Here is a 26,692-nt window from a genome sequence, read left to right on the forward strand (position 1 = left end):
TACTGTGAGCAAATACCACAGTATCAAACAGAAACACTGTCAGCAGGAGAATAAAATAATTCAGTAACATTAATACAGTCAGATAGTCTTTTCTACATTATATACATATTATAATATTATAACACCAAATACACAAAAAAGTAATTAGCAAGAACAAAATGAACAAAGGTTTAACACTTGGCTAATGACGTAGCATGAGGGTGCCTGGGCTATAAAAACAGTGCAAGTCAGCTCTCACTCATATTTTTTTTTTTGTCCAGAATGCCTACAATTCTGTTTGTTTGCTCCACTATTCAGCTCCTCATATACTCAATTCGTTTCACCCCCAAACCCCTAAATTTTAGCCGTCTTGGGAGCTACACGAGTGACTCCAGGAGATTGATTTGACTTCTTGAGGGTGGCCATCAGTCTTTCTGGCATGAAGTATGGTCTGTCCACTGTGCCATCGTTGCGTTCAAGATCCTCCACTGTTGAAAAAGTTTGGGTTAAGACAACCAATAGCATAATATATAATAACAGAAGCTGCACATTCAATAAATCCCTGAGATGTCAACATAGAGAGAGTTCAGTTTATTAAAGCGCTGGGAGATCACATTAACAACATGCAAAGATTGAGAAAAGTGAAGCACAGAGGTAGAAAAAGAGGCAATAGAGCGGCAAACAGCGACAAATATCAGGCATTGAAAAGTTGCAATCTGTTGATACAATAGCCCATCACAGCAGACCAAAAGATATGGGCAACAGCTTTTTCTTTCTTTGCTCTGTTTTTAAGTTGCCATATTTTCCATATCACGTTAGGCATAAATTTAACACAGCAATTTTTACAAAATGGCATTGGTCTTGGCTGGTATCACTGTAAACAGATGTGGGGGGTTTTCTGTTGTTGTTGCTGCTGTAAACATAGCAATACTGCAAACTTTTTTTTTTTTTTGCATTCTTCAATATGCTTAAGACATTGATAATTAACGATAATTAGGCACAAGTCGAGCACCTACATTACACTTCTACAAGTCCTTAGTTTGAAAACGTTCCACAAAAATCACACAAACACAGTCACATTCTACAAGTGCTATGTAGGCATATCTAATAGGGTTTTAGGTCCACGTAACCAACTGTCGTCCATTTAATAAGCTTCTACTTTAAAGTCTGTGTGAACCGGAGGTTGCTGAGACTTTTATTTCAGTATGGTGACGTACTTTCAACTGAAACTGAATATTGAGTAGGGGGCAGGGCTTTTGATTGCGCATCCTTCCCTAGTTCCCTCATAGATAACAAATGTTAGAGGAGCGTGGTTAAGAATATCGCTATGCAGTTGCCGAGTTGACGTCAACAGAAGAACCTCTACTCCAAACATGGGTTGTTGCTAGATCAGATACAGTTGCGGCCGTAAGTAACCAAAAATATGTATTGTATTTTATTAATGCCTACCGCCTCCACAACTCTAAACCCAACCATCACAGTAACGTAAAAACAGTTGTTGTCCCGAGTATTCTTTATGCTATCTATTAAATTACCCAATAAATTGTATTTTTTAACGCCTACCCCCACCCTAACCCTAAACCCAACCGTCACGGTACTGTAAAAATAATAATTATTGTTATACAGTGTCATAAAAAATGCTGCTATTTTGATGTGCATAATCGCACTTCCGGCCAGCCGCATATCCGATCTAGACTTTACCCCAAACATGAAAGCAAACGGTCAGACTTTGATTTAAAATTACTAAAACAAAAACTTTTTTGTTTAGTGGATTAACTTCCAACAATTTAATTTAATTATTTACCTCAAGAATAACAATGCGAGCTAGCAAAATAAACAGTAAATTTGATTTCATGCGAACTTAAATTAAAATAGCGTTTTTTTATAAGTTCGTATCAGTAGCCCTACTCACACAGTGATACTGGTAAATATCCGGACAATTTCCAGAACGACTTTACGAATTTATTCAAATATGTGCTGTTCACACAGGTAAGGACATTAACCTGAATTTCTTAGGTAAGGACTGATCCGGGAAAGGACCATTCACACATCCACACCAAAATACCGGTAAATTCTGGCATCATTAACTAAAAACGAGTTATAATCAGCCGCGCTTGTATTAAACATAAAGGAGGTCCATCTTTTTCTTGATGGTTTCACTTTTAGAAGAGGGTAGCCAGAGGTACATATGGGTGCAATTTATCTTTGAAATGAATGCTTCAGGGTGGTATGAAGCCGTGGAAGGCTTCTGTTTTTTTTTTTTTTTTGCGCTACCAGCTGACCACATACCTTCATGTGGACGGCTTTTCTGATGTTACCAGTTTGCATGTTGGCTCACCGCGTACAAGGTGGAGCGGAGTTAACCGCGACAACGAGGTCAGAGTCTGGTGAACAATACTTTTAAAAAAAAGCAGGTAAAACAAGAATAAAATAAACAAGTAAATTCCAGGGTGAGAAGGTGGTAAGCTGTGAAAACATGGTAAAAATCAGGCGACCGTGAGGTTTTTTTTCCTGGATTGCTTTTGAAAACGCTGTAGGTTGGGTTTAGGAAAGGGGGTGGGCGGGTCAATCAGGGCTTTTGAAAACACTATCGGTTGGGTTTAGGGAAGGAAAAAAAATTACCTACTGGGATGAATTTTGCACTCTCCAGATACTTATACAGGGGTACATATCCACAATGAGCCTGGGCTGTCAGTTTGTCATCAAATCTTGACCAATCAAATGCTCTCTAGCAAAGGACATGTTCTGCCCCCTTTAAGATGCTTCTCATTTGCTTTTCATTTGATGTGCTCAACCACTCTCACTAGCCGATCTGTGAAAAAAAAGGCTATTGGCTGCTTTTTAAAAAGGGGAGGAGCTACCTACCGTCTTCATGTTTCAGTTGAAATTATGTCAAACGCTGAACAAAAATAAACATTTCAAAGCACTTCACAAGACCTTTCTGTACAAGCCTGCTTCTCTCTTACTTAGTATCAAGCCGTCCATTTTGACAAGTGATTATTACAGTTCTCAAAGCTGATTGATTGAGTAAACATTATGACTCAAATGAAGGAGGTTCTTTTCAGTATCTACTAATGGCTTCCCAAAGCCACCAAAGTGCACCATTTCCCAAATCAGTAGGCATCTTTGAAACATTGTATGAGCATTCTTACGCAGCTACTCCTGAGGGGTGAGCAGAGTATCGCTCTCCTGAGGTCCGTTTTCTTGAGGCTTGGGTTCCTCTGGTTCTGGTGCTTGCAGGTTCTCAGCCTGTGGTGGTTCTGCTTGAGCGCCTGGCTCCTCTTTGTCTTCTGCGTCAACCTCTTGTGGTCCATTTTGCTGTGGCGTTGCTTGTGTTGGTTCATGTTCTTGAGCAGTCACCTGCTCTTCAGGTTTCTCCTCAGCGACTGCAGAAGCTTCTGGAGCTTGTGTTTGTGTTTCTTGAGGAGCTTCTTCAATGTGCGTCTCTTGATTGAGTGGTGTCTCTTCTTCTTGATCCTGTTTCAGAACAGTCTGTTGCTTGAGCTGCACCTCTCCATTCTCCTGGAGAGGGATTTCTTCTTCGGCTTGCACCTGTATGACAGGCACCTCCGCATGGTCTGTTTCTTCTATGCTTTTTTCGATAGATAAAATCTGGTGCAGCTCAGGAGACATGAAAAAGGGTTTGTCGGAAGAGCCGTCATTTCTCTCCAGGTCTTCGCCTTGAGTTTGCGTTTGTATGGGATGTTTTTTTAAGTGTTAGTGTTTTAGAGCGCACGTTGCAGAAAAAAGCACAAGGACGCATGATTGGACACAATCATGTAGCAGGTAGAAAAAAAAGAGAGGGAGAGAGAGAGAAAGAGAGGAAATGGTTAGACATAAAGCAAGCCAAGTGCCCCAAAAGCATTTGTGATTTGCAGGTACGTCAACAGTGGGTGCTGGAAGTCAAAATGCCATCATTTTCTCCATACAGAAATATGCCTTCAAAACAAACCATGAGCTCTGAAGCTGAGAAACAACATGTGATAATGTAGTATAAATGTGATTTCTGATAATATAGCATAAATGTATGTTTTGTGTTGTTTATTTACAAAAGTTTAATGGTCAAATTGGAATATATGAATTAATCAACCCATGATCCTTAAGAAAGCTCAATGCTGTTTAAGTCTCTTTAAGGCAAGTCATTTCACTCAGCGACCATCTTTGAAACGCCATTTGGGCCAGTATGCTCGAGCATTCAGTTTGAATGGGGAAACATCATATTCTTCAAAATTGCTTGCCAAGCTTACAATTAAATTTTATAATAGGAATTACCAATAAAATAAAACAACAACTGTCTATTTAGTTTCATTTCTAAACAATTGAATTACGCAAAATCTGCAGAAACTCACGTCTGGTCCAAGCCTCTCCCGGAGGATCGTCAGTTTATAGCAAACGATGATTAGCTTCTGTACTAGAAGCCGGGGCTTGATTCGCTATGCTGACTGTTACACTTTTCCCTATTCAAAACTATGCAAGTGACATGTCTTGTGTACTCAACAGTCTTTGGTTTTAACCAGTTAATATACTAAACTTTGTGTTCTTATATCCCTCTTATACTGTTGATGCATGAATAAACCTCAACTAGACTATATAGCACAACTCCTGTATCTTAACTGCAAGAAGCTTTGTGCTTTGTTTCTTTTGATATGAAACTTTTTATATGCTTTATATGATCTGTTTGTGTTGTCTTAATTATTCAATGTATGTTTAGATATATCTGTCATGATAACAAGCAATGAAACTAAGTGTGTAAATGAAAATATTTTCACAATGAATTGGAGTACATTAAATTAAAGGTGTGCATTTATGTAAAAGCTACCTTATTAGTTTTTTACATTGGAATTTGCATACTTTTATATTGTAAGAGTTGGTTATTATATCTAAAAATAAATAATAACTGTATCCAGTAGTTCAGTCTCTATTAATAGTAATAATAATAATTCCTTACATTTATACAATGCTTTTCTCGACTCTCAAAGTGCTTTACACATTGGAGGGAATCTCCTTATCCACCACCAGTGTTCAGTGTCGAACTCGATAACACAACAGCAGCCATATTGCCCAGACCGCACACCACACACCAGCTGATTGGTGGAGAGGAAACAGAGTGATGAAGCCAATTATGATATATGGATGGTTAGGAGGCCATGATGGACAGAGCCCAGCGGGCAAATTTGGTCAGGATACCAGGGTTAAACCACTACTCTTTTAAGAAGGACATCCTGGAATTTTTAACGACTGCAGAGAGTAAGGACCTCGGTTTAACGTCTTATCCGAAAGATTTCGCTCACTGAGTAGTAGAGAGTCCCTTTCACTATACTGGGGCGTTAGGACCCACATAGACTGCAGGTTGAGTGCCCCCTGCTGGCCTCATCAACACCACTTTCGGCAGCAACTTAGCTTCCCAATGTGGTCTCCCATAAAGGTACTGACCAGGCGCAGCCCTGCTTTGCTTCAGTGGGCGACTATGTGAGAGCTGCAGAGAGCTAGCTGCCAGAGATTAAATAGTATTTAATAGTTATTAATAGTTTAATAGTTATTAATAGTCGCCTTTGTTATGTACTCCTATATAGTTTACAGCTTTAGCCAAAAAATATTTGTTTTATCCAAAAGAAAATTGTAAACATGAAATTTATTTAAAGACATGGAGCTACAATTTATTTCAGTAAACCATTGTTTAATAATGAAATTGTCAATGAAACAAGCTTTTAATGTTTAGTTTTGCCCTCGTTTGGCTTACAAACGTTTGTGAATGAATTCTAACATATAATTTTAAATCACTTGCAACTTTTGTAAAGCTGAATATGACCGAAAGTTAATGAAAATAAAAACACAGTTACATTTTTGGTGCACTTAATTTAGTTTTAAATTAAAGTTTGTAAATCTGGAATTAAATGTTGTGATTCACCTCAGAGCTGACCGGTTTGGTTTAAGCTTTGAAACTTTACTGAATGACATGTAAAGTAAATGTAGAGAAAATGAAGGAGGAATCTAGCAGATGGTCACTGTTCCCATTATAGGAAAGAACAACCGTTAAAAGACAAGAAAGATGGCAGTTTGAGAGCTGAAAATGTGTTTAGCTGTTGATAACGATAAAATTCAGTATCAAGAAAACTCATCAATAAAAACAGCTGCTATTCATCAGAAACCATTGCTCTGTTAAGCAACCAATACATTGAAAACTTGTTAAATGTGTTCATTATGTATTATCTTGTGAAATAATTAAAGCTGCTTTGCACTTACAGAAGCAGAGGAAGAGTGTGTCCACGCACATGGCATATACGCTAAAAAAGCCATGAGCGATCAGATAGGCTCCAAACACCACAGTCTGCAAATGAAGGGGATGTAATTATAACAGAAATGGGACTTGTCATATTGCAAATGAAGTATCTAGAATGTATTACTCACCAATATAGGCACCCAGTAGTAATTAAGAGCTGGCGTAACGTCCTGCGCTATCTTAATCTTGCCCGTGAAAAAGAAGAAGGAACAAATTCCTGCGAATAAGAGGAAGAAATTGCTAGTGTATGCATTGCTAGTTGTAGATTACAGAACCGGAATGTTAATGTCAGGTCTATCCAAATAACATCTGGATTCAAACAACATCTGTGACCAAATCACTCACCCACAATACCAACGATTAGGAGTTTGCCCAAAAATAAGAGGAAGTCAGTCACTTTGTCGAGAACTGCCACACTAGAAAACAAACAAGCAAAGAGATTTCACTTTACACTATTTATTTACAGTCACACAAGACACTGACTAATGATTTAACACTCACACTTGTGCTTACCCACATTAAAAAAAACAATATAGTTGGATAGTAAATAGTCGGTTAAAATAATAAGGTAATTTATACTAAATACTGGGCGGCACGGTGGCTCAGTGATTAGCACTGTCGCCTCACAGCAAGAAGGTCACTGGTTCGAGTCTGAGTTGATTTCTGCATGGAGTTTGCCTATTCTCCCATTGATGGTGTGGGTTTCCTCCAGGTGCTCCGGTTTACCCCACAGTCCAAACACAAGCGGTATAGGTGATTCGGGTAAGCCAGGGGTGTCAAACTCAGTTGCTGGAGGGCCGAAGCCCTGCACAGTTTAGTTCCAACCCTGCTCCAACACACTTACCTGTAAGTTTCAAACAAGCCTGAAGGACTCAATTAGTTGGATCAGGTGTGTTTAATTAGGGTTGGAACTAAACTGTGCAGAGCTGCGGCCCTTTTGGAACTGAGTTTGACACCTGTAGGGTAAACAAAATTAGCCATAGTGAATGCCGGTGTGTGTGAATGAGTGTGTATTGGTGTTTCCCAGTACTGCATTGTGGCTGGAAGGGCATCTGCTATGTAAAACATATGCTGGAATAGTTGGCGGTTCATTCCACTGTGGCGACCCCTATGAAATAAGGGACTGAGCCGAAGGAAAATGAATGAACGATCCTAAATACTACAATACTTTTGAATGATACTATGGTAAGGTGTTTTATACTATACATATATTACAGTATTTAGAATTTTTGTTAATGAATGCTTCACCATACAGTAGTTTTAACTATAGTGAACTGATAAACTTCTTAAATACTACTGCATACTTTAGTTTTTACAACAGTAAACTGTGGTGTATCGTAGTATAATAAACCCTATAGTTGTAGGAAACTACTGTATTGGGTAATATGTTTTTATTACAGTTGTTGTGTTACCATGGAAACTATAAAATTACCCAACATATTAATTCAAGTACTCTATCATGTATCAAAAACACTGCAGTATTTTTTTATGTGGGTGGGTTGTCTTGGATAAACAGCTCCAGATCAAAAAACATAAATAAAACATTAATCTTAGCGTTCACCCTGTCAACTGTATTGGGCAACATTGTTACAATAATAAATAAGAAAAGGTTGTTAAAGAATTGTTTTCTTTTATTGCTTCATCTTGTGACATCATGACATGTTTTTGCTTCGATTATTGATTATGGTTTGTGCTACATTCATATTTCACTCAAACTGCATCAGAGTGTGTTTGACAGCAGAATGAGTGCCATATTTTCCCATCACTTTTTGATGATTTTTGAGGTACCTATAATCAAGTCAATCTTATCAAATGTGAACGTACCCTTAAATTTAATTCACACTCACCGGACTATGTTCCTCATTAGGAGGAAAAATGCATCCCTGGCAGATGTGCAGAAATTTTTGCCGTAAATTGCCACCTGAAAAGACCAGTAAGTTACTTGACTGTAAATAATTTCAGTATAGAATAGCAACACAGGTTCATTGGAAATATGTGGCTCAGCCTACAGTTGTGCAAAATGTATTTTATTGCAGATTTCAGATGACAAATCCACTAAAGGGTGAATTGCAAATTGCAAATCTGAAATACGTTAAATAGGGGATGCTTTGTTGTACATTTCAGAAACACATCCTTCTTGTACACAGTCATGAATAGGTGGTGCTTGTCGTACAGATAATTTAGTGAACCACTGACCTAATCCCTTTCTTAAACCCAACCTATAGTGTTTTTAAAAGCGACAGTAAGAGAAAAGTTCACTGCGACTATGTAGTTTTACTTTGATTTTACATTGCTTTGATCTGTTTGGTGGAACTATGCTTCACTGGATTCAACCCCGAGCACTCACAACACCTTACAAGGTGAGCTACTGAGCAAACTGACCACAACTAAAAAGTTGTCCATATGGAGATAGAGAGGTGAGGTAAACATATTCAAATAAAATCATAGACACTGTTAAGTTGTTTTGAGTTATTTATTCAGTGTTGTGCAAAGAACTACATGTAAATAATCCTTTATTTGTCGATATTATGTCCCTTTATATATCATTAATGTGAAAAGGAACAAAAGATGTTGGCGAAACACTGCTCGGTAGTGTTCATTTTACCTATAAACTGCAGTTAAACATATGTTGAAGTATGTTTTTGTGGTTTCACAAAAAAATTGTAGGCTAAAGCACGTATTTCAAATAAACCTGTGTTAATGAAATATTGTTATCAAGCACTATAACATGCACTACTGATGCTCCCTAGCCAGAAACAAAGCCCAGGAGTTCAAACATTATCAAGATGGGAATAAAAATGTACCATGATGTAGGCGTTCCTGTTTATAAACTTGATGAATTTCTCCAGACACCAGAAGCAGCACTTCAGGCAGCTCAGCAGGAATTTAGCAAATTTATTCTGGGCACCTGAGAGAAGCAAATGACACAATCAAGACTCAGATTCATATAAAAGACAATGGGTCTGTTCTCTAATCACATCCCACACATATTTCTTGAGACTTTTTTTGGCCGGTGGAAAAGTGGGACAGAATCAAGCTGTCTGAGCACATTATTTCTATAGATTTTAATAATAACTTTACTTATAGTATCTAATATATAGTTTAAAATGGTGACTTTCATGTAAAACACATAAAAAATAGCTATTTTCTATACATTAAAATGATGAAATGGCCATTGACTGCCAAGCACCAAAACACAGTTTCTTTAAGTTTTATGAAACTAATGTATTTGATGGGTTGCGGCTAAAAGGGCATCAGTAGCGTAAAAACGTGCCGGATAAGTTGGCGGTTCATTCTGCTGTGGTGACCCCGGATTAAAAAACAAAAAGCCGAAAAGAAAATGAAATGAATAAATGAATAAATGACACTACAGTAGATTTAAGACTTTTTAAGACAAAAACAATGTTTGAGGACCCTTTAACCCTCTACCGCATGGTGTTGCCATCAGGCTACATGATATTTATGTTAATTTCCCTGCCACTGTTTCTTTAAAACCAATATTCAAATTTTTTGTTGGAAAGAGGAGACCTTAGAGTAGCCAATGATGTACTTTAGTTAAGTCACATGACGTGTTTTTCTGTAGCGCGATTCTTGGTGTATATGTGAGTAATTGCTGAATGCAAAATGTAAACGTTAATAAAAACAAAGGATCAAATGATGTCAGATCCACAAATAAAATCTGAAACATCACCTTCTGTAAGTTATGATCACATATTCACAACTCAATTATTTTTATCAAATTAGATCTTGTAAAACGATCAAATGTGTGTGTTACCAAATGGCAATACTGCAAGTGGAATAGTGGAAGGTGCAATATTGCAATGGGTTAGCTAGCTAGCTAGCAAGGTCAGCTGTGAACTTTTAAGTTGTAACAATAACAACATGAAAGCTAGTAGAATAATGTTCAGTAGTTGTGTGTTAATGGCATTTGCATTATGGATAAAATCTAGTTTTAATGGCAATACTACTTTTGATTAGATATGAATACAGGGAACAGTGTATTAGCGAACACCATGTTCTATGGTTACTGGTTCTTCCTGCAGATGAAAGTGAGTATGAGATGGGTTTTAGGTACCATGAGAAGGATGCAGACTGGACATTGGATAAGAGCAGTGATGGAGACAGTTCACGTAAGTTAGCTCAGAGGCAGATAAGACAGGCGTAGTATAGTATATAGTACAATATATAAACATTGTCAGCTAGTAGCTACATTATTCTGATGCATCTGGATATACCAGACTTGTTATTTATTTGTTATAATATTTACTGGAGAAAATATTTATATTTACTGTATGTTGTGTACATGATATTACAATATTAGAATTGTTTTCAATGATGTTCAGCAAAAAAATGGAATAAATGAAAGTTGCTGGAATATAAATTGTTGGAAAGTATGTATAAGGTGTCATTTATAAGTTCTGTGTTAAAGCTTATAATGCTGCAACACCAATTAAATCATTTCAAACAACAAAATTATTAATCATAAGGAAAATTCTAAAAATTCTAAAAAGTTAGATCCACTGTTGGACATTGTTGCCATATGGCAACATATCATACACTGTAAATTCTAACATGTTCAGTTTACTTAAAAAAAGTTTGGAAACCGATTGCCTTATTTTTGCAATATAAACTTACAAGGAAATCTTAAGTTAAGTTTAATTATTGCCTTGAAGTAAGAAAACTAAAACTTATAAAGTAAACTAACTGTTAAAAATTAAGTAAGTTTAATAGAAAATTCTAGTTAACATACTTGTCATTATTTAGTAATCTTACTTAGGGTTTTATAGTAAGATTACTTTAATAACTCTATTTAACTAATACTGTTCTACCATGTTCAGTTAACATCTTGAATGCTAGTAGTCTCAACATTGTTTTAATCCACCATTTTAAGTAATGTCAACTAAAGAAACTACGTGCAATCGGTTTCCACATTTTCTTCAATTAAACTGAACATAAAATATGTAGTTCAACCTACAAGTAATGACATTATACAGGTCTTAAATGTAAACATTTTATTTGACAAAATTAGCAGAATTTCACAATACACTTGTGATATTTTAGTATCACAATACACTTGTACACAATACAGTTTTGTAAAAACCTGTTGTAAAGTGCTGTAATATACTGTAAACAGCAATACAGACAAAAAATATAATAAACATGTTCAACCCTAAAACACAAGTTTTCGAAAAGGTTTGAAAATCTATCAAAAAAACTTTAAATACTTGACACTTGGAAAAAAGATACTTGAATTAGTGTAATTAAACATGCCATTGCACCAGCACCTTAAACATGGCAGCATAGACACTCACAGAGGAACAGATATTAAGCTTTAAAGCTAATTTGTTAGACTGTGTAGTTTAGATTTTCCTACAGAAAATATCACATTAGTGTGGTCAAAAGTATTGAGTTTGGTATCAATCAATACTGAAATATTAAAAATATCCATTTTCCACCAGCATTTGAGTGCTACTGAGCTCGTTCTTAAACACCATTGATTGGCCACTGTGTTCACATGCTCAACAGAAATGACTGTGATTGGCTGTGACTGTCATAGGTTTACCATTTTTCACTGAGTCCAAACAAAGTTACACAGACACTGAAGTGTTTCAAAGCCATGTCGATAGCTGATTTGTTTAGAAGCTAACATATAAGCTATCTGGTGATGAATCGACTGATCGACAGTGCTTTGAAGTTATCCAGTGTCTTTGTATCTTTGCACCTGGTGAACAGTGGTGAAGTGTGGTAAAAATAATGACCTTCAAAGCCAATCAGTCATATCTACTGAGCATGTGAACACAATGGCCAATCAGTTCTTGCAATGTTAGTGGGAAATGGATGGACTTTTTTTTTTTTTTTTCAGTACCGATTGGTACCAAACTCAATACTTTTGACAACCCTATAAATCACAATACACTTTTTTGGTAAAAAAAAAGAAAAAGTGTTTTAAACACCAAAATGCTGCAGTCCTAAATGTAACACTGCAAACAGCAACATGTTAAAAAGCAACACTTTGTAATTAAACATGCCATTATACCTGAACCTTTAAACATAAAGCACAGCAGTATATAGGCGCTCGCCGAATAAAACACATTACGCTTCCCTCCCAGCAAAAGCAACACACGTTGAACAAATTCAAATGCATTGCTCAAAGTCTTTGGGTAGTCCGAATTCAGTGTGTAAATCAAAGCAAAAAAAGAGACATACTGCATGTGCAAAGTCCATAACCACTTTTCCTTCCAGTATAAAGGCCCACATTGCATCCATAATGAGGTTCTTTAGACATCTTCACACACGACAGTCAGCAGGCCAACATCTTCTTCACTGAAGTCCGACTCTACAATTACATCCTATGAATAGAGAAAGAAAAATAAGTAAAGTTTGATATTCTAAATGGCACTAATAAAGCCTGTAGTGGTACTGCTTCTACTAGGCTTGTCATGATAGTGGAATTTATTACCAATCCATATAGTAATTTTAAAAACATCCATTTCCTGCTAACATTTGAGCATAGTTGAGTGTCATTTCTGTTAAGCATGTGAACAGAATGGCAAAACAGTGCTGTTTAAAAATGTGCTCAAAAGTGCTTAAAATGTTAGCAGGAAATTTGCTGCTTAAAATTGCAGCAGAGATTGGTACTAAATTCCAGTATCTTGAACATGATACTATTCTAAAGGAACAATAAATTTTTTTAATTAAAGAAACACTGTAATGTAATAAAAAAAACTGCAGTAAAAGTATTTTTAAAACATTTTCAAGAAATTAAATGCAAATGTGTGAGAGACCAATTAGTGCTACATAATCAATATAAATATTTTGTAGGGAAAACTTAATAAATTGGGAACCGATTCATGAATGCATTTGGTTTTGCTAGATTAAAGCAGTGAGTCAAGTTTGCATTATTTAGCACACTTTTTAAAAATGTATTAATAACTATTTTTTAATAAGAAAATTGATGTTTTAGTATGGCTTTTAGAACAAGGGTGCAGCCATCTACAATCCCACAGCAGGTGACTTCACAGGGTCGGTTATAATACGGAGCATCTTTGACTTTGTGGCTTTTAACACTATCTTTTTACATCTTAATCCAGCAGGTTCTTTCAACTGAAATTATATTCCTCTCAACATATTACATAGGTATTACACTTATTAAGATTTTTTTTCAAGCTAATCTTCCTCCTTTTCAAAACAAAAGTGTTTAAAAATTAAAGAAATGCATTCATTACTTCACTGGCCTATGAAGCTAACTGACCCTGTGACGGCACAAGCTGCTGTATTTGCAACATAGCAATGCTCTTGCTCCAAAGGCCATAATATAACATCCCTCTTACTTTCAAATACTTACATTAAATGCATTTGTTTTATTTTTATAAAATTGAAAATTTTATTAATAAGTGAAGTAAACTGGAATGACTGCTTCATTTCCAGTCTAAGAAAGCAGAAACAATAATACTACTTACAAAACACATCCTGAAAATTTCTTTAGACTCATCCCTCTAAAGGACTGAAAGACCCCGGAGAACTGCTGCCAGATGACCTTGAAAAAGTAAAGACAGGTAGACATGCATTATAGCCCAATGAAAACATCAAATGCAATTTATTGCAATCAAATGCAAATTATGATTCAAAGATGATGTCACAAAAATACCTTTGAATTAACATGTTGAAAATTTCTTCTAGTTTTCTTCTGCAATTTTCTCCTCTTTTTTTTTTTTTATTTCAATCAAACGAGCAGTGTGTGTCCAATGCAGCGTAGAACTTGGATCTCACATTTCTTCCTGATATTCGATTGAATTCTGCAAAGATCCAATCAAAACATTATTAGTCATTAATAACATTCAAAAACACAAATTCACAAAATCACACAAAGTTTTGAAAAGAAAACAAACCTTCTGCAGCACTTGCATCAGCTGGTGTTTCCTCTATGACTTCCTTCTGGATGTCACTGTTGTGCACAAAAACGTAAAGTGTTATTGACATGGCTAAGCGAAATTCTAAAACAAAAAACAGAAATCAGAAACACATGCAATGATACAATGCAATGCCATTTAACAACAGATGTTACACTTTAACATGACATAGTTAAATGTTCTTGAATAATAAAAGCTGCCAAATACTCCCGGCGCCTGTCATCAAAAGCATGAGCTATACTTGTCACCAAACAGTAATAAACACAACCATCGATTAAATATAATCATGGCATTGTTGCTGGTGTGCCTTACTTTTATGCGCATTAAAAGTGGAATAAATATTTGTCTCAATTGATGTCTTTAAAAGGACACTGAACTTTCTGACTAGGGTTGCACGGTTTACCGGTACTATGGTAGTATCGTGATACTATGGCTCCAAGATACTGGCGGTGCCACTGTAGTTTGTAAACGGTAGTATTGTCATTAACAGTCTGCCTACAATACATAATGCTGCATGTGAAAAAGTCACTAAAATACTTACACGATTCAGCAACAATAGATCATTGTATTTTAATAGTCTATGGAGCCTTCTAAGGTTGTAAAACTGTAGAATTTGCGCCTTTTATAGTAGCCTATTGCATATTTTGTGATGGTTCATTTTGAATCGGAATTCGTTTATTTCTGTTCCTGTCAATATGATATAATAGCTACAACAACCTTGACAATCTATTAAAAAGAATGACTCATAAAGTGAAATTTTGAATTACTTTGGATTCTTATCCGATAATAAGTGTGAAAAAAGTATGATAGATGAAAAACCCAAAATAGCAACAGGAAACAATTTTTGACCACTTCATATAGCCTAGGTTTGTTGGAAAAATGCTCTTTTCTTTATGTATCTTTATTTTAATGTATTTTTTTTGCTGGAATGAATACATTTTAGGTGAAGAGATGTGCAAATACTTTTTTCAACAATAAGGGAATTATTTAAATTCAAGTAGGCCTATAATAACATATACAATATATTATTTCTGACAGTTTTCTTTATTTCATGGATTTAAGTTATGAATTACAGTATTGCAATACTACTTGGTATCACCATACTTCAGCTGGTATAGTATTGTAACATAAATTAATGGTATCACAACACAACAACCCTATTTCTAACTAGTCCTCAGATGATTATTCAAATGGACAAAATATTCGGACTATTCTTGATCATGCAGTTCTTTGCTGAGAATTTTGTTAAATGTACTTTTAATGCATTAAACGATTTAAAATTACCCTGACACTCAGTATGGAGACAAGGTAACGTTAATAGAACAATTCATGAATATGTTCTATGGCTTGTGCGGTATTGTTCAAAAAGTTTTCTTTGATGTGTAAGTGCAAAACTTACATTTCCACTGCATATCAGCTCACAAACTGGTAGTCTGAAATAAAAAAATAAATAAAGGGTATAATGATATTACAAACCAAATATGCCACTCACAATACTCTAATGGTGTGCTACATTTTAAACAACCTTGTAATTGTTCAAATTTATTTGCCCTAAATTGTTAAAAATTAGTGAAACCTCCTTTAAAAATGCAAACTAACAGGTTTGGCAAAGCCTGTTTCTTTACAGAAAGTTTGCTTATAACAAAGGCTTGTTGATGCCTTTGTGTGATATTGAGCAAACAAAGGGATGTTTCTGTGCTTGGTTGTACGAGTTATACCACTTCATCATTAACGTTATCCATCACACATATTCAGTCGCGTCTGGTCAGATTTATTTGTCATTACAGCAATACAAAACACTCAATCACGTAACGGCAACACTGGAATAAACCTTCAAAACGGCATAAAGAAAAGACAAATAGCATATAAAACAAATAAATGAGTTAATTAAATATCTCTCGCATTTTCATAAGTTTAACTTTAAGTTTCATAGGGATTGTTAGCATAAGCACACTTTAGCATCATGTGTAAATATGTATCTGCCTCATACAGTGACACGAATCGTAATCCCATCGAAATCCTAAATTACCTACGACACTCACGGGTCCATTTTGAGCTGAAACTGCTTTATAATGTTCTAAAAGCCTCGGCGGGTTAAAACTGCTGCTGCCCCGGCGATCATGAAGAAAAAAACGACTGGTCTGGTCATGAGCCGCTCGCTGACGCCGGACCGAATCACAGCTGATCTCCTCACCTGCTTCCTGCAGGTGATCTCATAAAAGTAAATCTTAAAAAAAAAAAAACACGCATATTTTCGTCACAACAAGCGCCACTAAAGTTCAGCGATAACTAACGTTACTGTATTTGTAATGCGGATAAATAGGTTTCGTTTTCTTTTTTAAAAATGTAGACCTACAGCTATGTGTTAACTTTACATCTAATTGAACGGATCATTGCGCGCGCTCTTGCTCTCTCAGTGCATCATTTAAAATGGCGCGGCCCGCTCTTTTAGAGCATAACGCCCACTTTACAAACTACTACTAACTTTACAAATTATTAATAGTTATTAAAAAGGACTAAGCAGCTAAAAATAGCTTATCTAGTAAAGTAGACAGTATTGCAAATAACGTGCAGTGGTCAAAACGTTTAGTCACAACATCATGGGCTATTAATTAGTTCAAAAAACAGCAAACAATTTCACAAAGTGCAGGAAATAAACAGATTACTGATACTATACAAATAAAATCAAAGTAGTAATTAAAACGAAAAGTTTACCTTGATTTACAGCAGTACATCTTCTCAATATGAAATCCTGTCCTTCAATGGCGGTGCTGGGTGGCGGTTGGTTGTGACTCGGGATGGGGGATGGGAAATCACCACCCAGTACGCATGCGTAACAGCATGGCTTAGCCCTTATAAGCAATTTTACTCAAATTACATTAGTTATGGGAACTTTATACCTTACTATGTCAGCAACACTAATGCATTTCTAGTAAACTCAACAATTAGCTTAAAATTAAGTAAACACACTAGAATTTTGATAGTAAGGAATACTATTCGCATTTACAGTGTATCAAGAATTTTTCCATTATTTTTTCCATTACTTTAAATTAAGCCAATTTAAGAAAAGAAAAACAGTCAAATATATAATTTTTTTATAGATGTATCATAATGCGTGCAGTAGAGGACTAAGATAAACAAAGGGAAAACAATAGATTAAAAGTATTGGTCTCACTTTATATTAAGTGTCCCTAACTACTATGTACTTACATCAAAAAATAAATACAACGTACTTACTGTGCTTATAATGTATTTGAGAACACTTGTGGTGCTTTTGAGTTGGGATAGAGGTTGGGTTATGGACAGGTTTGGTGGCATGGGTAGGTTTAAGGGTGGGTTAAGGTGTAAGGGATGGTCAACAGTGTATTTACAAATGTAATTACAAAAGTTAATTACAGATGTAATTACATACATGTATTTAATCAAGCATAAGTACACAGTAAACACATGTATTTACACAATAAGTACATTATAACAAACTATTAATTCCTAAGTACATATTAGTTAAGGCCACTTAATTTAAAGTGGGACCAAAGTATGAAACATTAATTTATAGGCAGAAAAGTCAAAGTTTTTAAAAAATTACTTAAAAAATGATCACATTGAAAAAAAATAATAATAATTTCCAAGCACAAATGTCTAAAAGATTATTAAATCAAGATACACACATGACATATTATTATTATATATTGTCTTATTAGCTAATGATCCTTCAAAAACAATCACAAAAAATGAAATAAAAATCTTTCATTGAGCTTTTATGATCCTGCTAAATACTATATAAACTTTCCTTTTTTAATCTTCAATACACCAAAACTTTGTACTAAGAAAAAAAGTGTATGTTTCCTATTAAAAACATGTTTTTCTAATACAAAACAAGTCTGTCTAGTCTTCATATACAGTCTCTGAAACCTAATTATAGAAAAAACACTAAAACACTGAGACCTTTAAGCTTCTGATCCAGATACTCCAGTACGACCCTGATGACTTGAACGATAGCAAGAATGAGGGAGCCAAACGCCAGAGTGCCAGTGTGATACCTGCAAAATAAGTGGCCAATATACATCATCAAATTCCACATATACGTTAAAATAAAAGCTGAAAACGTTTTTTTTAATTCACACACCTGAGGGCTCGTCCTAAAGAGTTGAAGATAGGGAAAGCAGGCATGTCGTCGGGCTTTTTGAACGCCCAGTAATAAGAGGCAAAGGCCCCCGCCAGTGTGACCTGACCCAGCGCTATCACAAAATTCACGCACCAGAAGAAGAGGAACAAATTGTAGAACTGGAAGACAATCAGCCACTTGTGGTATAACGTCTCTCCTCCATAAAACGCAAACAGACACTCGGCATCAGGACATTCAGTGGTGACGTTTGAGGTGTTGAAAGTCTGAGGAGGGAATCAAATCAATGCAACATTATCTAAAAAAATACTGCAAATGCATCCTGCGTATTGCTGCTCATTTACTTTTCATCAAACCTGACACAATGGACACTAGTCTGTATTTGTGGTAAGCAAAGCATGGTTGTGCTATGCATAGCAAACGCTGCCGGTGTGAAACCAAAACAAATGCATGCTACTTCTGCTCTATATACACACTGCTTCTGCACTAAATCAGGCGTAAGTGTGAGACTGTATCTTAAGAAGGTTTTCCTTTTCCTGTTTTGAACAGTGTTATTGTAACATCCCGGTGTCTGTTTCTGTGCGTTTCAGTTCTGCGTTTTTATTTTACTTCCTGCTCACCGTAGTTTACCCCTAATCTTGTTAGCCTGAGTTAATTGTCTCCACCCTCTTGTCAGCTTGTTTAGTTGATTGTTTCCTTGTGTATTTATACCCTGTCCTGTTAGCACTTCGGGGTCATTAGTTTTCGTCACTCCTATGATGTCTGCGTTTCTCTTTTGCTTTGCTTTGTTTTAGTTTGTTTAAATAAATGTTTTGTTTGGCTGCATCTGGATCCGGACCTTTAATTATTCCTTCCTTTACGCCAGACGTGACAGTTATGTTTATTAAAACACTTAAAAAAAGACATCCAAATACAACTGAAGGCAAACTACAGTATTATTAGTCCCTGTAAAAGTAATTTTTTAATAAAGCAAGGAAATTTACACAGTATTTTTTTTTCTTCTGAATAAAGTTTTTTTTTTTTAGTTTGGTTGGAATAAAAGCAGTGTTTTTTTTATTTTTTTTATTTATGTTTTACAATTTTTTAAATATTTTTTAAGGTTAAAATTATGAAGGAATTATTTTATTCTTTCCCTACAAAAGAAACCACTGTTGTTCAATGACTTATCTAATTAAACTTATCATCATGGTTAACCTAGTTAAGCTTTTAAATTGTGCTTTAAACTGAATACTAGTATCCTGCAGAATAACTAGTCAAATACATGCACTGCCTTCATGCAAAAACCAAACTTAAAAGATGGGATTTATTAAAATAAGAGTTATTAAAACTATTATGTTTAAAAATGTTGAAAAAATATTCCCTCTATTAAACAACACTTGGTTTTTTTATTATTATTAATAATTTTCGACTGTATTTAATTTGTCAGAGACATTTTATTTCATAACTTATTAAGAGATGTGAATTTTCAGCAGTCATAACTATGGTCTTTAGTGTCACATATTTTATCAGAAATCCTAATATCATATAGTGCTCAAAAACATTTCCTATTATCAATGGAGAAAATGTTTGTCCTGCTTAATTTTGTTTTTGTGAAAACCATGTTAATATTATTATTTTTAGAATGGTTTGATTAACAGAAATAGCTTAAAATGAATTACTTTTTATGGTATCCATTGATTATATATATTTTCTTTCCTCAAGTGGATGTCAATGATTACCACCAATAACTGTTGGCATCAGTTACCATTTTTCTCACTTTTGTCTTCATTCATTCATTCATTTTCCTTTGGCTTAGTCCATTAATTATCAGGGGTCGCCACAGCGTAATGAACCGACAACTATTCCAGCATATGTTTTATGCAGCGGATGCCCTTCCAGCTGCAACACAGTACTTGGAAAGCCACCATACTGCCTCACTTTTTCCTTAGTACATTTTTTTTTCTTTTGAGTTTAGAAAATCAGAAGTTAATCAGGTTTCAACTATATATATATATATATATATATATATATATATATATATATATATATATATATATATATATATATATATATATATATATATATAGTTGAAGTCAGAATTATTAGCCCCCGTTTATTTTTTTCCCCAATTTCTATTAAACGGAGAAAATATTTTTTTCAACACATTTCTAAACATAATAGTTTTTAATAGCTCATCTCTAATAACTGATTTATTTTATCTTTGCCATGATGACAGTAAATAATATTTTACTAGATATTTTTAAGATACTTTTAAGTTTAAATTTTTACTTTTAAGTTTGTTCAGTTTGTTCAGAAGGAAATTCTACAAAATGCTTATTATTTGAAAATAAACATATATACATAGAGTTGAAGTCAGAATTATTAGCCCCCTTTGAATTTTTTTTCTTTTTTAAATATTTCCCAAATGATGTTTAACAGAGCAAGAAAATTTTCACAGTATGTCTGATAATATTTTTTCTGCTGGAGAAAGTCTTATTTGTTTTATTTTGGCTGTAATAAAAGCAGTTTTTAATTTTTTAATAAACATTTTAAGGTAAACAATTATTAGCCCTCTTAAGCTATATTTTTTCGATAGTCTACAGAACAAACCATCATTATACAATAACTTGCCTAATTACCCTAACCTGCCTAGTTAACCTAGTTAGTTCCTTTAAATGTCACTTTAAGCTGTATAGAAGTGTCTTAAAAATATCTAGTAAAATATTATTTACTGTCATCATGGCAAAGATAAAATAAATCAGTTATTAGAGATGAGTTATTAAAACTATTATGTTTAGAAATGTGTTGAAAAAAAAATCTTCTCTCCGTTAAACAGAAATTGGGGGAAAATAAATAAACGGGGGCTAATAATTCTGACTTCAACTATATATATATATATATATAAACATAAATTTATCATTTTAAAATCATATTCTGAAATGCTTCATTTATGTTAGGAGCGACAAACATTCAACCAACACAATAGTAATAAAGCATAATAAAGTACTAACCGCAGGATTACAGGTGGCCCTGGAATATGAACAATTGCTTGTATTGAAAACCTTGTATATTGGCTCATTGGAGGTGGACAAAAACCTGCATCGAAGTCAAGGAGATTACATCTGCATGGAAACAATGTTACCTTACATTACCAAGATTACTAACAATATAGCATTTTTGTAGTAAGTAATCAAATAAATCCATTATGCCTGTGTCTATTTGTGTAATGTGTATTATGTGTAATGGCATCATTTCTGGCATCATTGTGACTTTTGTAGGATACACAGCGGTGATGGCCCAGTATGCGATGACCAATGACATCAGGGCGTAGGTCAGCAGTGGGTAGAACAGCGATGACATCACATGACCGATGGCCCTGAAAAATAGATGGGATCATTAGGGCTTCCTGTCTAACACTCCTCCTAGTTAACCTAATTATTATTTCATGACTTTAAGCCTCTGTTAATCCATCACACCCGAGGAAAACGCTGCTAAAGTACTAATGCTATTAGAGAGTATCTAAAGAAAGCAGTGATATGGAACATGAGACCAAACAATGTCAGCAACACATCTGAAAACATGGTTTGTTCTACTGTTAAAAAGATTTCTGGAGGTTTTATCAAGATATTTTAAGACCTTTCTGTGAATTAAATTTCAGACTTATACAGGTCTTGTATGTTTCGGTTGGGCCAGCAAAAAAGATTCTTACTTGTCTCATTAAAAAATATATATTATTTTGTTATTTCTTAGCTACATATTTTAAATAACTTCAGACCAAGCAAGTTGTATGCAAGCACCTTTTTCAACATAATGTTTCTTTCTTAATTGACAAGTTTTAAAAACTATAATAAAGTAAATTCATGCACAACAGTCTGTCCAGGTCAGAGTCCCCACCAGGTAGCTATAAATACTTGGAGAACTTTGAAACAAATGTTATTGTAAGGAAAATAATTACTTTATATTGATAAATAGAGTTAAAAATGTAACTTTCGTTAAAATGTCTATTGAGACAAAAGATATGGTGATAGATTACAGGAAGGCTTCTCCAACCAGAACATAACTAATATTAAAGGCTTGGACATTGAAATTGTTGACACGCATAAATATATAGGGGTTGTTATTGATAATATGTTGACATTTCAACCTAACACCCAGGCTGTATATAAAAAGTCCAACAAAGACTGAGGAAACTTAGATCATTTCAGGTCTGTACCTCGATGATGACGCTGTTTTATAAACAATTTATCGAATCTGTTTTATCTTTTTGCATTGTAGCTTGGTACGGCAATCTGAGTGTGTCAAGCAAGAACAGGTTGAGCAGCCTGGTGAAGGTGGCAGGCAAGATCATTGGTTTTAATCAGACTGGTCTAATGGTAATCTACCATAATTATGTTCTAATGAGAGCTCAGGGTATCCTATGCACCACGGATCACCCACTGTACTCTGTATTTCAGCTGTTGCCATCAGGACGTCGTTTTAGGGTTCCTATTTGCAGGACAAATAGAACCAGAAATTCTTTTATAATGGTGGCCATTAGGTCATTAATTGAGTCCAGGGGGGAGGGGGATGTTTCTATATACTGATGTATGGATGTTGTGTTGTAATATATATATACATATTTTTTTAATGTGTACATGGAACTTCGCCTGTGTTATGGTATCTTGTTGCAATTTTAGTTTCCCTAACGGGATAATAAAGCTGAGTCTAAGTCTGAGTCTGAGATGTCTTGTTGATGATTGTATGGGTGTTAGCCCGTCTGGGTAACTTACATGGACAAAAATTAAGACCTATTTAAAATTAAGGGGATTTAATTACAAGATGCAAGTCTCTGATGTCCCTAGAGTGTGTATGTAAAGTGTCAACTCAAAATAAAACACAAATACTGTTTTATAACTCTTTAAAACTGCCCAGTTTGGGCATTGATCCTAATTGTGCCTTTTCGGCGTCTGTTGCATTAAATTCAAATAAGATTTTGCTCTTTTAAAAAGAGGGCGGAGCTACAAATGCCTGTATATCAGCATAGTGGCAGATTCAAAAACTAAACTAACGTCTTATGCTAATGAGTGAGAGATTGTCAATAATGGGTGGGGCTTTCCCCCCTCTGATGACATGTACAAAGGGTAAATGTCAATCAAAGTGTTTCTGCAAAAGAAGTATGATTACAAACAATAAAATTAATACATTTTTACCATTAGAAGCTGGTTATATTCACACACTGTTGCTACACAACTGTGTTTAACGCATTTATAAAAGTGATTTTTACATAATAGGTCCCCTTTAAGAGCTTTAACACTGGTTGCGTCCAAAATCGCCTATTACTCAGGGGGTTCTGCATTTGTATTTAAATGTACTATTCAGCCATTAGAAAAGTACGTTCTATACAGTATGAATGTGCGCAGTATGACTGGAACTCGAATGTAATACATCTGCCATTTTGTCATGATCACGTGACCTAGCCTCGTCAATTTTGTTGCTTCACTCCCATTTATGAGATGAAGTTTATTTATAAACTAATTTCAAGAGGATCACATGCTTATTATGATGGAACACAGCTGGTCATGCATTAGCCAATTCATGATTCACCAATCAGATTCCTAAGCCACTATTAATACCCTCAGTTCTACATCACTGCCATCTTCGCTTTAAAGAATCCCCCCTTCCGCCCCTACTCCACCTCCTTTACTAGATGGGTGGCTCAGTGGTTAGCACTGTTGCCTCACAGCAAAAACGTCACTGGTTCTAGTCCTTACCAAACCAGCCGACGTTTCTGTGCAGAGTTAACACATTCTCCTCGTGCTCATGTGGGTTTCTCCCAGTTCCCCTGGTTTCCTCCCACCGTCCAAAACATGCAACTTAAGTTAATTGACTAATCTAAATCAGCCCCATAGACGTGCTCCTAGTAAGTAGTTATCTCTTAAGAGCAATAACTATCTATTCATTAGCTACTAAAGAGGGGGAGTTTTGAGATCTACTTGAGCTCAAACTCTTCTCGCGCCCTGCAACGGGAGGGAGCCCTGGGCTCGAGGATCTTTTGAGCTCAGGGCTCTCTCCCGGGACAGCATGTCAAACACACTTTATAATCAATCATCAGATAAGTGTGAACTCTTGAATTCTCTCGTATGGTATCATGGGATAGTGTAACGTGCATCGGATGCACACTTCTGAATCTCGCCAGAAGCAGTAAGTAGTCTTGGTATTTCTCGCATACTGTTTTTCGAATTCTATGAATTCGGACCTACTACTTGGCTCGCATTCGGACATACTACTTGGCTCGCATACTGTTTTAGCATACTATATAGTATGGAAGTATGCAATTTCGGATGCAGATTAATGTTCCAGTAAATGTATGACATTTTAAGGCCTAATTTTCAAAACACACTTAAGACATTCAATAGATTCAAAGACATAATTGACACCCTGTGTAAGAAGGTAAATGTAGACTGACTTGCTGGCCTCTTTGATGAGAGCAATAGCGATGAGGAGCCTCTTCCTGAGGAAGATTAGGAGGAGGAGGATCACCGCTTCCACAATACACAGGATTATCACTGTGTGGAGATAAATGTGATGAAAAATAAACATGACAAAAAGAAACCAGATACACATTATGGCTCATTTAAATGTCATGACTACATTAAAATGACATAAATTAATACTTCAGGAAAACTTTTAATCTAAAGGGATAGGTCACCCAAAAATGAAAGTTCTGTCATTTTTTCCTCATCCTCTAATTCTTTCTTCTGTTGAAGATAAGAAGAGAATTTGAAGAATGTTGAAATCAGCAGTCATTGACTTCCATATTATTTTTTGTTCCTGAAATGAATGTCACTGGCTACTTTTTTCCCTGACATATTTTTTTGTGTTTAACAGAAGGTTTCAGAATACTCAAGTGTGAGTATTGGTGAGAAAATTTTCACTTTTGTGTGAACTTTCCCTTAAACCTTTTAATAGGTCAAAGAATAGACATCTTATTTTTGATATTCACATCAAATTAAATTCACAAAAATTATTTTATATATAGGAAACAGTAGTTAGAACTAAAGTGTTTCAAAAAGAAAAGAAAATATGGATGAAACTGTAAGGACTTTGGTCCCTGTTATTCCTCCCAGACTCCATTTCCCACAGCCATCTGCCACAATCACACACCTGTCTCCAATCAGTCAGACTATTTAAGCTGCACTCAAACACACAAGGTGAAGTATTGCTTAGCTGTGTCCTTGTTTTCATTGTCTTGTCTTGCATTGCATGTGTTTTTACCCTTGAACTATTTCCTTGTTTTTGATTAATTGACGTCTGCCCTGACCCTAAAAAAGACTCTTTATCCTTTCCCTGAATTTAGTTGTTTGCTGATGTTCAAAAGAGCTTGTCTTATTCAAGCTTGTGCTAAATAAAGCAGCCCTTGAATCTTACCTCAGCCTATAATACAGAAATATCGTTCCATTATTGAAAATTGTTATAATATTTTGAAATAATGATTAAATTAAGGTAAAGACGACAATTAAAAACATACCAACCCCAAACAGTATTTTTTATCTTTGTAAATATTTGTAAATATTGGCATAGGGAATTTATTAATTTCTTAATACTCACTGAAGGCAAGCCAGGTCTGCTGAATCTGTAAATACACAGAGAAGTCCGTCTGCAGACCCAGATCCTTGATAGTGACATCAGAACCAGCCTGTCCTTTCAGGCTTGCGTACTGCATGTAGCAATGGAAAATACCTGGAAAAAAAGACCAAGGAGAAGAGAAAATACAGGAGTGAAAATCGAATGGAAATCATTATTAAATGTTCTGACGCATTAAAATACACTCACTGTTCACCTCATTACACCTGTTTAATTCAAAATATTTGATCACATGGCTGTTATTCAATGCATTTTACCATGTAGATGTAGTCGAGACAACCAGAACAAAGAAGAAATCTTGTTTAAAAGGCTATACAAACACCATAAACAATCATTATTCTCCAGGTTAGTGGAGAGTCTTTGCACCAGGCGAAGGTGTTCCAGTTTCTTGTTTTTTTTCCATGTATCAGGGAAAAATGAGATTAAGTTTCAGTCATGACTGAAAGGACAAGATCTCAGATACAAGCAGCTGAAATGATTTTCCTTTGCAGGGTTGAAGCGCGCACCCCCTCAGAGATCAGATGAGAAGCCTTGTCACCCAGAAGGAGGCCCTGGGGAAGACCCAACTAGGACTATGTCTCACGGCTTAAAACGGTGTGGTCGGAGCAGTCCGACTTGGTCGGAGCCAGCTCCGATTGGGCAGGTCAACTCCAAGTGGGACTTGAGCTCCTATTGGGCTGTCCGAACCTCCTGTCTCCTACATGACTAGGAGTGCAAACTATTGTGTTTTACCAACATCTACACCTATCACAACCCTAAACTTAACCTCACAGTAACTTGTTGTGTTTTAGTAATGTC

The 26,692-nt window shown here is 35.4% G+C and overlaps 1 protein-coding gene and 1 long non-coding RNA gene across 9 annotated transcripts in view; both read right to left on the reverse strand.

The window, feature by feature from the left end:
- Positions 1-266: 266 nt before the first annotated feature.
- The window catches only part of slc44a2 (solute carrier family 44 member 2 (CTL2 blood group)), a 52,858-nt gene continuing 26,432 nt past the window's right edge, over positions 267-26,692 (reverse strand). For 2 of the 4 annotated variants that reach the window (XM_005165750.6, XM_073953601.1), the window contains exons 11-22: positions 25,859-25,990; positions 24,717-24,816; positions 21,555-21,647; positions 21,283-21,367; positions 18,296-18,558; positions 18,115-18,209; positions 9,064-9,167; positions 8,107-8,180; positions 6,605-6,675; positions 6,388-6,476; positions 6,223-6,307; positions 267-467 (exon numbers count right to left, since the gene is read on the reverse strand). In XM_005165750.6, the coding sequence (XP_005165807.2) occupies positions 334-467; positions 6,223-6,307; positions 6,388-6,476; positions 6,605-6,675; positions 8,107-8,180; positions 9,064-9,167; positions 18,115-18,209; positions 18,296-18,558; positions 21,283-21,367; positions 21,555-21,647; positions 24,717-24,816; positions 25,859-25,990 (1,325 nt within the window). In that variant the 3' untranslated portion in view covers positions 267-333. Of the gene's footprint in view, positions 3,660-6,222; positions 6,308-6,387; positions 6,477-6,604; positions 6,676-8,106; positions 8,181-9,063; positions 9,168-18,114; positions 18,210-18,295; positions 18,559-21,282; positions 21,368-21,554; positions 21,648-24,716; positions 24,817-25,858; positions 25,991-26,692 lie in introns of all 4 variants that reach the window. The other 2 variants (XM_005165749.6, XM_691494.9) reach the window with 1 other exon arrangement.
- On the reverse strand, positions 11,257-16,933 carry LOC137490182 (uncharacterized). Of its 5 annotated transcripts, XR_012407618.1 has the most exons (7): positions 16,885-16,933; positions 16,212-16,396; positions 15,569-15,602; positions 14,149-14,204; positions 13,908-14,055; positions 13,720-13,796; positions 11,257-12,609 (listed from the first exon to the last, which is right to left on the reverse strand). It is a non-coding gene; the product is annotated as an uncharacterized lncRNA (long non-coding RNA). The 5 variants fall into 5 exon arrangements; XR_011009571.2 differs by lacking the exon at positions 16,212-16,396; XR_012407620.1 differs by lacking the exon at positions 16,885-16,933 and having other exon boundaries at positions 16,203-16,336.

Source organism: Danio rerio, chromosome 6 (assembly GCF_049306965.1).
Source record: "Danio rerio strain Tuebingen ecotype United States chromosome 6, GRCz12tu, whole genome shotgun sequence".
In the NCBI taxonomy this organism is placed as follows: domain Eukaryota; kingdom Metazoa; phylum Chordata; class Actinopteri; order Cypriniformes; family Danionidae; genus Danio; species Danio rerio.